Source organism: Rhinolophus ferrumequinum, chromosome 23 (genome assembly GCF_004115265.2).
Source record: "Rhinolophus ferrumequinum isolate MPI-CBG mRhiFer1 chromosome 23, mRhiFer1_v1.p, whole genome shotgun sequence".
Classification (NCBI taxonomy): domain Eukaryota; kingdom Metazoa; phylum Chordata; class Mammalia; order Chiroptera; family Rhinolophidae; genus Rhinolophus; species Rhinolophus ferrumequinum.
This window is the reverse complement of record NC_046306.1, coordinates 13,410,551-13,424,041: the sequence shown is the minus strand read 5'-3', so window position 1 is coordinate 13,424,041 and position 13,491 is coordinate 13,410,551. Positions and strand designations below refer to the sequence as shown.

Below are 13,491 nucleotides of genomic sequence, written 5' to 3'. Positions count from 1 at the left end.
AAATAATGTCAGATTCTTGCTGAAAATTCACGGAAGGAAGAGTGGGTACAAGGTCAGACAATTAAGTTCCGTGAACTAATCCTAGAAAAAGTGCTACACACCTCATTGCTGAATATCACTACAGTCACCTTCGAAGTACTCCCTTTGGGAAGCTATGCACCGATGCCAGTACCTAGTCCACTCTTCAAAGCAATTTTGGAACTCTTTTTCTGGAATGGCCATCAGAGTTGTCATTGTATTACCCTTGATGTCTGAATGTCATCAACATGTCTTCCTCTCAATGTTTTCTTTCTTTTTGGGTAAAGAAAGAAGTCACTGGGGGCCAGATCAGGTGAGTAGGGAGGATGTTCCAAAACAGTGATTTGTTTACTGGCTCAAAACTCCCTCACAGACAGTGTCCTGTGAGCTGGTACATTGTCGTGATGCAAGAGCCATGAATTGTTGGCGAAAAGTTCAGGTCGTCTAACTTTGTCACGCAGCCTTTTCAGCACTTCCAAATAGTAAATTTGGTTAACTGTCCAGTTGGTACAAATTCATAATGAATAATCCCTCTGCTATCAAAAAAGGTTAGCAACAGCAGTGCAACAAGTTCACGAACTTAATTGTCATACCTCGTCCGTGTTGGAGAGGAAAGAGGGATATTTAGAGAACAGATTTTAAAACCTACTCTTTTTTCTTTTTTTTGAGTTAAAAAAAATTTTTTCTAGCTTTATTGAGAGATGACGGACACATGACACATGTAAGTTTAACACGGACAATGTGGTGATTTGCTACATGAAATGGTTACATGAAAGTAGTAGGTTAGTTAACACGTCCTTCGCCTCACATAATTGCTTTTGGGTGTGTGTGGTGATCACTTTTAAGATTCACTCTCTTAACAACTTTCAAGTACATAATACAGTATTGTTAGTTATAGTCACCATACTGTTCATTATTAGAATCCTAGAACTTATCCATCATAGAGCTGGAAGTTTGTACCCTTTGACCACTTTTACCCATTTTGCCCCGCCCCGTCTTGCAACCACAACTCCACTCTCTATTTCTTTGACTTCAGTTTTTGAGATCCCACTTACGAGTGAGAATATACAGTATTTGTCTTTTTCTGTCTGATTTATTTCACTAAGCGTAATGTCCTCAGAGTTCACCCATATTCTCACAAAAGGCAACATTTTCTTCTTTTTCATGGCTGAATAACATAGTATATACACACCACCTTTTCTTTATTCATTCGTCTGTTTAGGGCCACTTCAGTTGTTTCCATGCCTTAACTATGATAAATAATGCTGCAATGAACGTCGGGGGTGCAGATGTCTCTTAGAGGTAGTGGTTTCATTTCTTTTGGATAAATACCCAGAAGTGGGATTGCTGGGTCACATGGTAGTTCTATTTTCAATTTTCTGAGGAACCTCCGGGGTGTTTTCTATAGCGGCTATACCAGTATACATTCCCACTTTTCTCACACCCTTGCCAGCACGTTAGCTCTTGTCTTTTTGACAATAGCCATTCTAACAGGTGCGACTCTCATATTTCATAATTTTGAGTTGCATTTCCCTGAGGATCAGTGACGTTGGGCTGTTTCTCCCGTACATGCTGGCCATTGGCACGTCTTCAAAATATCTCTTCAAGTCCTCCGCCCACTTTTTAATTGAATTGTTTTTAAAAACCTACTCTTTAAAACAGTTCCCTTTAGGTCTATGTCTCAGGTTTCTTCATGATTTATAGAATAGTAAAATATATAGTTCACAATATGTTAAGAACTCAGAACCAAAATCTACCTATATGCTGTGTACAAGATGCTCACTTAAAGCAGGACAAAAAGAAAACAGTGGGAAAATAAAGAGCATCATGAGCAGACAGATAAAGTAGGATTTAAGACAGCCACGTTAATTGAGGCAACGATGCTTTTTTTATATAAAAAAGGAGAAGCCATAATGAAAATATAGCATTCTGGGACATGTATGGGGATGAATAATGTCACATCAATATTTATCTGAGGAATCTGATGGGAACACAATAGCAGTGGGAGGTTTTAACTCATTTTTCTCGCGATTTCATAGCTAAAGCAGTCAAAACAGTTTATTGAATAGACACAGAGAAATATGTATGTTACAGAGTAAACAGCATTTCAGATGTACATAAAAGTTTTACAAAAATGAATTATATCCTAAGCCATAATGAAAACCTTACTACCAAAGAGATAGAATTGTAGGAGTCATGTCCTCTGATCACAATAACAAAAGGATACATTAAATAAAGACCCTTTTCCAAATAACTTTAGGGTGAAAAAGAAAATCAAATCTTCAATGTGGAATATTTTTTCAATATTTATATCATGCAGCCAAAATCCTCCTCAGGGGAAATAAATCATAGTTATTGAGCAAAGTTTCTCAACCTCAGCACTACTGACATTTTGGGGTACATAATTCTTTTGGGGGGATGTCCTGTGCATTGGAGGGTATTTAACAGTATGTCTGGCCTCTACCCACTAGATGCCAGTAGGATGCCCCCTCACACACACACACCAGTGGTGAAAACCAAAAACGTCTTCAGATATTGTCAAATGTCTCCTACATGGCAAAATTGTCCTTGTTTGAAACCCTGCCCTAGATCTTTCTGGGATTAAAAAAGAAACTGTAAAAATAAATCATTTGATTTGCAAAGCCTGATAAAAGAAACACATGGTACCTAAGGTCAAATTTAATAGAGAGGAAAGAAGAATTCAGTTAATTCGTGATTAATTAATTTATGATTAGAAAAGTTATCAAATTGATTTTTTTTAATATAAGAAGTGATTCTTTGGATAGACAGTTGAAAATATATAAACCTTTGAGAAAGAAAAAATTTAAAAACATGCATTCACAATATTACAATTGTGAATAGGGATTTAAGTACAAAAACCATAGAGTAGGTTAGAAATATGATAATATTATCCCAGTTATTATAGTCCCATATTATCCTACAGTTATAAGCTTTTAGTGTTAAAATCTGAAGTAGACCATTTTCTAACTATATGTATAATTTACCAGAACGAACTCAAGAGAATATGGAAACTAAAATAGACCCATTAACCATGGAAAATATTGTGAAAATCAACCTTTCAAAAAGCACTGGGCCTCAGATAGTTTTATATCTAAACTCTTTCATTTCTCTAAGGAAAATTTAATTTTTATGTTATTTGTACTATTCCAGGACATAAAGAAAAAAGGAAACATCTTGGTTCTTTTTCTAAAGCTGACCATAACACAAACACCACCACCACCATTTGACAAATATAACCTTAAAAAACGGAAACATAAAAAGAAAGTTTCTTGAAACTGAAAACATGCAAGATGAATTCAAACAATACACACACACACACACACACACACACACACACACAGGCAAGCATAGCAATGTTAGTATCAGGCTCCACTGAATTCAAGACAAAAATGAGACAAAAATTGAGACACTTTATAATAATATTAAAGTTCACTCCATAATGGAGAAATAATTGCCAGTTTTCTTTCTACAATAAAAACCAGCATCAAATTCCCAAGACAAAAACTTTAAGCATTAAAGGGAGATTTTGATGAAAGCAACCTATTTTGTAGGTAACCTAGATAGTCTGTGTCAGATTAAAGAGCCAGAAAATAAGAAAGGAATCAAAACAATATAGTCACCACTGATCAAATAAATAAATGTTATACACATATATTAATCTTTAAACACAGCTTACCCTTTGTTTTTAAATGCTGTGGAATATATACAAAATATAAACATATTTGGGTTCCAAAGGAAACCGTAATAAATTGTCAAAAGTGCACATACAAACCATATTCTTCTATCACTTTTGTTACTAGAAATTAGTAGCAAAAGGAAAAGAAACAAACAAAGTTAACCTCCTAGAAACTCCAGACTCTTCTTAAACAACACTTCGATAAAAGAAGAAATTAAAATTGAAATTTAAAAATATAGACATAAAAAAGAATAACAAAAATCTTACATGGTGAAGTCTATGAGGAATGTTAACGTCATGCTTGAAGGAGAATTCATAGCATTAAACATACACTAAAAATTGAGAATGGAAATAATGAATTAAAAATGCAACTCAAAACTGCGGGGGCAGCAATAATAAATCTTTAAAATCCGAGGAAGAGGTTAATAAAGATCAAATTAGATATTAAAGAAATAGAAAACAGAGGAGAAGAAGTGATCAAATTTGAGATTTGATTCTTTTGAAGAGAAAAAAAAAATCCCACATAATAAAATAGAAAACCCATGGGCTTGCCTAAAGAAGAAAAAGTGAGAGGAAAACAGATACTTGACAAGAGTAACTAGAAAGAGGAAATAACCACAGATGCAGAGGAAATAAAAATAATTATGAGTATGCAGATTGGTATGACTCACTGGACAGATTTGTGTGTTTGTGTGTATATATAATGTCTAGGTGAAAAGTACACACTAGTATGACAAATGCCTGTATGTAAAAATCAGCAGCTTTCTTATGTTCCAAAAATACCCAGTTAGAAAACATCATAGGCAATAGTTAACAAGAAAATTACTGACCTATAGGAAGAAAAATGCAAAACTTTCTTAAGGGATTTATTTATTCTATGTATTTAACAAACCCTTAGACAATATAGGGCTCACTATGTGCCAAGCACATTTCATCCTTAACAACCCTAGAGGGTAGGTTTAATTATTACCCACATGTTTCAAATGAAGAAACTGAGGCACAGAGAGGTTAAGTAACTTGGCCAAAGTCACCCAGCTTATCAGTGGCTGATTCAAAACACAGCTGGCTTCCAGCGTCTGTGCTCTTTGCTATGATGCTGCATAGTGAGTAAATGCAGAGAAACACCGTGTTGCAGGAAAAGAGACTCCGTATCACAACGCTCACAGCTGGAATGAGCTCTCTAGCAAGGGCTGAAATACTAACCATCTGTCCAGGGTGGATGGCAAACTGTCAAGGAGCCATGGGCCCCCCACAGGTGTGCCGAATAAATCATGCAGGCTTCAGAATAGCCTGGACGCTCACCTGTCAGGGATCCATGAGGAAACCACAGCTCAGGGTGGAGCCGGCCGCCCTCCACTTCTCATCTTCCTCTGAGTCTCGTATATGAATGTGATGCTGTGGCAAGGCGGGTCCTTTCTAACTCAAAATGCCCCGTCCTCTTTTAGATCCAAGAGATGGTCCACTCGGAGGTTGCTGCCTATGACTCGGGCCGGCCAGGGCCCCTTCTGGGCCGCCCGGCAATGCTGACCAGCCACATGAGCGCCCTCAGCCAGTCCCAGCTCATTTCTCAGATGGGCATCCGGAGTGGCATCACCCACAGCCCCCCGTCACCCCCGGGGAGCAAGTCAGCGACCCCATCACCCTCCAGCTCAACTCAGGAGGAGGAGTCTGAAGCCCATTTCAAGGTACGCAGGGTGGAGGTGCAAAGCCTTCAAATGTCCTCCCCTCAGCAGAAGGATGAGCCCTGCGTGGAAAGGAGCATCACCTGCCTCTAGAAAAGACTAGAAGAGTGTACCGTGGTTCCCCAAAATTAGACCTAGCCCGACAATCAGCTGTAAGGCGTCTTTTGGAGCAGTTATACTCCCTCTTTGCTGGGGGTAAAAGGGAGAAAGACATTTCTGGGGGGAAAAATGGTGAAATCTTATTTCTGAATGGCCAGTGCTTCATTTCAGTGGCATTGATGATACTGGCAAGGTCCCCAGGGTCACGTCTTGTGATCAGTGTGGTCTTTTAGGGGAAAATACTCTGACAAAAATGTGTGGTCCAGTAGAGGGCGCCTCTGGGCAGCACTGATGGGGCGGCACGAATGACCGCACCCCAACTTTGGAGACATGGCTGGCCTGCTCAGCATCCCTGGAGCCAGGGGTGGTCCTGCCTCTTCAAGCACAGGTCAGGATGAGAGCGCCCCAGCTGCCCAGACTCCAGGCCTTTCTTGGCACTGACTCCAAATCTCCCTCCTTGTTGGAGGGCATCTTATTTTACTGGGGCGGCAAACAGAGGGCCCAGAGGGGCCAGGGAGGGATGTGCCTGCCGAGAATCTCCCGATGAGCTAGTGGCAGAATCAAGACTTGATCCCAAACCTCCTGCCTCCCTTTCTTCTTCATAAGGCCTCCTACCCCTTTCCACATGTGGCCCCACAGAGGCCTGGCCGCCATCTAGCAGAGACCCTGACCTCCCAGCTGGGGTGGGTGCCTCTGGAGCCTGGTCCAGCTCCATCCTCACAGTAACTTGGTCTGTACCATAGGCCAGGCAGGAGGAGGTTTTTCTTTTCTTTTTTATTTGGCAAACACTTCCCATGGGCCTGTGTTCTAAGCACACAGTCAGCATTAATGGCATGTAATCTCATCACGGCCTCCTGAGGTCGGTGCCATTATTATCTCGGATTGGCCGATAGGGAAACTGAGGCACAGAGAGGTTAAGTAACTTTGTTTTGATTCGTTCTTCATTATTGATTAGGACAGTTTATACTCTGTAAAGGTTAATGTAGGGGAAAGGGGATAGAGAGGTAAACGATTTTTGTCTGATTACAAGGCAAATTGATTTTTCCCTGTAGAGATGCAAATGACTTCTGTCCAGTAGAAAAGATTAAATTAAGCCCCAAAAGTGATCATTTTATTGCTCTCTAGGACATTGACCAGTTTCTCTTTCTCTTGTATTTCTTCGAATCAACTTTATCAGCGTGCCAATTGTCATTAATGAGTTAAACAAAAAACCCAGGGCTCCTATCTAGGGAGGGTGTGTGTGTGTGTGTGTGTGTGTGTGTGTGTGTGTGTGTGTCTGTCTGTCTGTCTGTCTGTGTCTGCCTGTCCATTGCTTCCTCCACTTAGGGAGTGGTTAGCCCCACAGTTTGGCCCATGCTGCCCATGTTTGAGCCTAGGATGGTGGCCAGCCCCAGTCCCTGCCCGTGTGTGAATAGGGCCTGACAAGCATGGGCTAGGCCTGCTGAGGAAAGACCAGCTCTGCCTAAGGCTGGGGTGGGACCCCTTTGGCCGGATGTCCTGGGCTTCTCAAATTTTCTGACTCCTCTCACCTGGACAGATGTCAGGAGAGAAGAGACCCTCAACTGACCCAGGAAAAAAGGCCAAGAACCCAAAGAAAAAGAAGAAGAAGGACCCCAACGAGCCGCAGAAGCCAGTGTCAGCCTATGCGCTCTTCTTCAGAGACACTCAGGCCACCATCAAGGGACAGAACCCCAGCGCCACCTTCGGGGATGTGTCCAAAATCGTGGCCTCCATGTGGGACAGCTTGGGAGAGGAACAGAAGCAGGTGAGTCTCCATCCCTTCCTGAGCCATCATCCCCGAGGCTTTGAGGTCCTGGAGCCAACGACAGACTTGGAAGGTCTGGCCCAGCCTCTGGAACTGGAGGCTCTTGAAGAGTTCTTTACCGGGCTTAGTTTGCCCATCTGTAAGATGGGGAGTTAGATCCCTTCCAATTCTGCTGCATTCACTAGAGATTTAACTGTCCTGGGCCTCTGCTTCCTCATCTGTTAGATGAGGGTATCTCCATGCATCTGTCCCTCCAACTCTCAGAGTCTCGGGTCTGCCAGACTAGAGCTTTTCTCTCCCACTTACCATATGCCTGTGGCCCCTACCAAGGGCCTCCAGGGGAACAAGGAGCAGAACTGGGGCACAGGCACATGCCAGCTCCCAGATGTGTGACCTCGGGCTGAGCACGTACCCTCTCCCCAATGCTGCCCCTGTCTTGTGTCTTTCAGGCCTACAAGAGGAAGACCGAAGCAGCAAAGAAGGAATATCTGAAGGCTCTGGCAGCCTACAGGGCTAGCCTTGTCTCCAAGGTAATACCTGGAATCCTAGGCACAGCCTGACAAGAGTGGGGCCACTTGACGGGGGGAGCAGGAACTGAGGCCCACGGGAGTGGTCAACACCGCAGGTCTTGGAAAGGATGGATACGACCACTGTGGTACTTCTCCAGTGCATCTACTGTGTGCCAGACTCATGCTGGCCACTTTGTAGGCATCACATTTCACCCAGTTCTTCCAACAAGAACACCAAGGCTCCGGGGTTAAGCAACTTGCCTGTAATCATCTAGCACGCTAGCTGGCTGTGCTAGGATCAAACCCAGTTTTGCCACTCCTCAAACTTGTCCACACTATCTGCCTGTGCCATCAACACCAGCACCACAGGAGGCTCAGCGTGGCGCTGACGTGTGGCCCAAAGGGGGGTAAGGGTGTTGTCCGGAAGCTATGACAGAGGACATGGCATCTGGGTTGGGCAAGGGCCAAGCAAAGACGGTGCTCCCAGTCGAGGGAATAGCACGTGCAAAGGCACAGAGACTGGGGAGAAGCTTCAGTGGAGGAAGACCCCTCTGGATGACGCTGGCTGACTGTCCAGGCCGAGGAGCGTGGGTTCCCCTATGAGCAGGGCACCCCATGGATTAAAGCAGGGGGTGGTCGGATGGTCAGAGCCAAGAGCAGTAAGCACCCTGAGTTATGTCTGTCTGGTTAGTCCATAGCTCTCCCCCAAGGGGCCAGAGAGCCAGCCTGGGGCCGTGTCAGTGGGTTGCACGGCCCAAGTTCTGGCTTCTCTTGTCTTCTCCAGTGACCGGTGTCTGTCTCCTTCCAGAGCTCCCCAGACCAGGGTGAGACCAAGAGCACTCAGGCCAACCCGCCAGCCAAAATGCTGCCGCCCAAGCAGCCCATGTATGCCATGCCAGGCCTGGCCTCTTTCCTGACGCCGTCGGACCTGCAGGCCTTCCGCAGTGGTGCCTCCCCCGCCAGCCTGGCCCGGACGCTGGGCTCCAAGTCACTGCTGCCCGGCCTCAGCACGTCCCCCCCGCCACCACCCGCCTTCCCACTCAGCCCCCCGCTGCACCAGCAACTGCCACTGCCCCCCCACGCCCAGGGCGCCCTCCTCAGTCCTCCCGTCAGCATGTCCCCCGCCACCCAGCCTCCTGTCCTGCCCACTCCCATGGCACTCCAGGTGCAGCTGGCTATGAGCCCCTCACCTCCAGGGCCACAGGTAAGCAGGGATGAGTGGGAACGAGCCCTTCTGGGACACCTTGCAGAGCGGGGCAGCAGCTTGGCATTTCATATACCCGCCACTCACCAGTTGTGTTACTGCAGCCTAGGCACCTTCTCTCTCCGAGCCTCAGTTACCACATCAGCACAATGGGTCTGGTACACCTTATCTGAGATGTGCTGGCTGCAGCCACCAGTTCACAAGTTACCAGACAGATTTTTCAGATTCTTAGGCTCTTCCAGGCCCTCCTTGTCTCATCCTCTGTCTACTTCTGCTCTCTAGCCTGAGGGGCTGAGGCCACTGCCACTTCTACCAGGTCATCCCTAGCCCCTGGCTATTGCCAAAGCCTTGGAGGCCTGACCTCACTAATTGTTCCGCAGACACCATTCCAAGGTCATTCACACAACAACTCCATTTTGCAGATTGGGAAACTGAGTCCCCAAAAAGGAAAGGCACTGAAAGCAAAGTCCTTTACCCGATGACGTAACTAGTACAAGGGCTGAATTTTTCAAAACCAGAGGCACTCTACTGGGGAATAAGGAAGCATTCCAGGCAAAGGCAGACTTTGTGCAAGCCAGAGGAAGTGTCTCTGTGAGCACCTCGGCTGCACACAGTCCCCATGCCCCTTTGCTGCCTGAGGCGTGCACCCCGTTCTCCCTCCTTTGCTCACCCGCCTCCTCCTTCCCCCTTGGCAGGATTTCCCTCACATCTCCGAGTTCCCCAGCGGCTCCGGGTCCCGCTCACCTGGGCCATCCAACCCCACGAACAGCGGAGACTGGGACAGCAGTTACCCCAGTGGGGAGTGTGGCATCAGCACTTGCAGGTCGGTCCTCACCTCCCTCACGTTGGTGCGGCCTTGGAGTGGGGACGAGGGATGGGAAAGAGGCGGGAAGGATATGGACCGGGGAAGGGCCCTGCGAGTCGCTGTCAGCCCTGCAGGAGCGCCTCAGGGACACAGGGTACCTGCGGTCTTCAGAAGAGGACACAGAGCAAGGCAGGGCCCCAGAAGGACTCCGCTGGTCTGGTGCCAAGGCCCGCTTGGGTCACTGAGGCGTGTCTTCGGTTCTTGCTCTGTCTTCCATTCTGGTGTTTTCACAAGTGCTTTCACGTGTGCTTCACAGACAGGTCCTCTGTCTTTGGTCAGGTTCCCTAGAAGCAGAGCCTGAGGCAGCAGGATGTGAATGTCCTTGATGATGTGTTGAGGGAGAGCTTGCAGAAAGGAGAGGGGAAGGAGCTGAGCGAGGCTTTGGTCTCAGCTGGAGACGAGCATCAGCCTGTGATCCCACCAGGAGCTCTGGGCAGGGATGACACCACAGACCTTGAGGTTAGGGCTGTCTGTACCCCGTGTCCGCCAGCCAGGAGCATGGGAAAGCGTGGGGCGCCAGCAGTGTTCAGACAGCCGAGGAGAAGGGGGCCAGCTGGCAAACCCAAGGGCTCACACACCTAGTGGCACCCCACCAGCCCTGCAGCCCAACGTTCCCCTTCACAGGCAGACTCCACGGCCACCTGGCTCCTCCCTGGTCCTCCTCTGGGCCTTAACCTCTGCACCTCCTGTCCTGTCCTGCACCCTTAGCCTTTCAGACTGGCGCTCAATGCCCCTCCTCTAGGAAGTCTTCCTGGATTGGCATGGCACCTCCTCGTTTCAGCCAGCAGAAAAAGAAAGCAGAGGGCACACTTGTTTCTTCACCCACAAGCCTCAGCTCCCATTTCCCTGACAAGAACTAATGCCACGGCCACACCTGTGAAATAATGGTTCTGAGCTGCTGTGCCAGCAACAGCTCCACATCATGGAAAGTGGGGCACTGATGTCGGGTAGACAGGTGGCCATCTCTGCCGCCGGGCGCCACTGGCCCCTATTCCTAGCTGTCGGCCTCTCAGCTCTTCATCTTGCCAAGCCCACTAGTGAGCAAACAAACATGGCATGTGCCCCCACTTCTCATGTGCCTAGGGAGGTTTCCCTGGGTGGGAGACTCAGCTCAGCAGGGATTCCCTCTCCCACACTCAGGGCAGGTACAGACCCTCCCCCCGCAGCCCTTCCCCCTCACCACAGTTTCCCTTCCCCAAAGTCCGGGTATTGGGGTGGGGGGACTTTAACGAACCATCACAGATTGTCAGAGCTTCCCCCCAACAGGGAGGTCCGACTGCAGCAGCGCCCTATTTCGTGTCTGTATTTTAATTGAGGTAACATTGACATCCAAGATTATGTCACTTTCAGGTGTCCAATATAATGATCCAATATTTATATGTATTGTGAGATGATCACCACAACAAGTCTGGTTACCATCCATCACCACATGAAGTAATGACTTTTCTTTTCTTGGGAACTTTCAAGATTTATTCTCTTAGCAATTTTCAAATATACAATAGAGTATTTTATTAACTGTAGTCACCATGCTGTACATTACATCCCCTAGTTATTTCATAACTGGACCTTTGTGCCGTTGGACCCCCTTCACCCATGTTGTCCACTCCCAACCCCCACCTCTGGCAACCACCAGTCTGTTCTCTGTAGCTGTGAGCTCGGGTTTTTGGGGTTTTGCTTTTTGGTTTTGTTGTTTTAGATTCCACATATGAGTGAGATCGTACAACACCTGTCTTTCTCTGACTTATTTCAGTTAGCATAATGCCCTCAAGTGTTATCTGTGTTGTTACAAATGAGTACTCTATTTTAAAAACAGAAACAGCACCTGTCCTCCTTTAATTCTGTTTGAAATTGACACTATGACTTAAAAAATGACCTGAGACCGATGATGGCATTGGAAGGACAGAGTACTTCCACCTTCCTCACCCCCAAGTCTGAGGACCAGCGGAGGCGGGGGGTGGATCCTCTGCTGGGATTCCAGGACGGTGTTCGGTTCTGCCTGGTAGGCAGTCAGGGGAGGACCAGCGAAGCCCCTCATTTATCCTCAGAGGGGCAGCCGCATGCAGGGTGGGCCTGAAGGGCTAGTGAGCAGGTGTCCTGATACACGCCAGGCCCTGTGTCCAGGCCCCTGAGAGCCCGTGGGACCAAGTGGGGTCCCATCGGCTCTGACAGACCCTCCTCTCTCCCACAGCCTGCTCCCCAGGGATAAATCTCTCTACCTCACCTAATCCCGCCTCCCCTCTCCTCCCTGAGGCTGCTGGAAGGGCCCACAGCAGGAAAGAGGCCTTGGCAGGAAGCAGGGTGACCTTCAAGAGAGAGCAGTGACACGCCAATGCACCAAGGCTGAGTCTCGTCCTCGACCTCTTACCAGACTGCAGAGGCAGCCCACCGCCCACCGCCAGCCCAAAGAACCTGCAGGAACCTTCTGCCCCCTGACCTGCTTGCTCCAGGGTTACTGTGGACCCCGCTCCTCGTTCTGCACACCATACCCTATGTCTGGACATCTGGCCCCAGCCCAGGTCACGTGGGCTGCCCCTGGAGGGCTTGCTTACCAACAGAAACCCACCCCCGATGCATGGGGCAGGGGCCAGTCCAGCCACAGATGTGCAAATGTGGTTTTACAGTGTGAACAAGAGATTATGAAACCTATAAACTGCTGGCTCCGTGTAAGTAGTTGACTAAGTGTTTTAGAACTGTGCTGAAGACAACTGTAAGATTATTTTGTGTGGGGGGGGCGAAAGTAGTTTCCTTTAAGGTAAAAAGCATTTTATATGACCCTTAGCACATTTTTTTTTAAGTTTTATCTTAAGGGAGACGTGCATAAAAGTGGCTGTCAAACCATTTCATCATCTGTAGAGTAAGAGCTGGACAATTTATAGCCACAGTTGGAGGCGTTGCGCTTTTTTTTTTTTAAACCATATGTCCACCTATTTAAAATTGCCAATGACAACTTTTGTCTCTTTACAAAGAAAACCTGAGAACAGAAAGGCAGTTTATCATAAAGTGTGCGTGGTTTTGGAGTTTGATTTGGGTTCTTTATGTTGTTTGCAGCTGTTTCCTGGCTCTGGCAAATGTCTGGCTCAGTGCCCAGTGCTTCTCTCAAATTTCTTTATAATAAAACTTCTGAAAAGTTGAAAAAAAGGCTGTCTCTTTTTGCCCTTCGTAAGCCAAGGCCAGGTCTTCAAAAGTGGCATTTGGTGATGGCTTTGCCAGGACACAGCCTTTGATGTCAGTCAGATTCAGGTAAGGTCTCACCTGTCATTTACCTGCCCTTGAGGGTCTGTGTGGGTGACGGGGCCTCCCCGGCCTCAGTTTTGCCATCTATGAAATAGGTTAATAATGGCACAAACACATAGGGTTCTCATGATAAATAAGAGGGATTATGGGGATGGGTGCTGGCCATGCAGGTAGTAACACTTAAAAAATATAGTAATAATTTTGTGACTCTTTTAAATGTACCTGGAAAAATAACAATTCTCCAGTGTAGGGAAGCATTAGGAGGCTGCCACCCCTGGGCCCGTGACACAGCTATTTTGAGGTAACCTACACCTTGGGGTGGCACGCAGCTTCTCTGGGAGCAGTTTCCTCACTGAAGGGCAGTATGTAATCCACGCTGGAAAAAGAAAAGAGAAAACCAAACCAACAAACAAAACAA

At 46.9% G+C, this 13,491-nt stretch overlaps 1 protein-coding gene across 4 annotated transcripts in view; it reads left to right on the top strand.

Annotated features, from left to right (window-relative positions):
* The window catches only part of TOX2 (TOX high mobility group box family member 2), a 124,838-nt gene extending 111,653 nt beyond the window's left edge, over window positions 1-13,185 (top strand). For 2 of the 4 annotated variants that reach the window (XM_033094335.1, XM_033094336.1), the window contains exons 4-9: window positions 5,161-5,400; window positions 7,034-7,261; window positions 7,711-7,791; window positions 8,579-8,974; window positions 9,670-9,797; window positions 12,028-12,977. In XM_033094335.1, the coding sequence (XP_032950226.1) occupies window positions 5,161-5,400; window positions 7,034-7,261; window positions 7,711-7,791; window positions 8,579-8,974; window positions 9,670-9,797; window positions 12,028-12,064 (1,110 nt within the window). In that variant the 3' untranslated portion in view covers window positions 12,065-12,977. Of the gene's footprint in view, window positions 1-5,160; window positions 5,401-7,033; window positions 7,262-7,710; window positions 7,792-8,578; window positions 8,975-9,669; window positions 9,798-12,027 lie in introns of all 4 variants that reach the window. The other 2 variants (XM_033094334.1, XM_033094337.1) reach the window with 2 other exon arrangements.
* The last annotated feature ends 306 nt before the right edge of the window (window positions 13,186-13,491 follow it).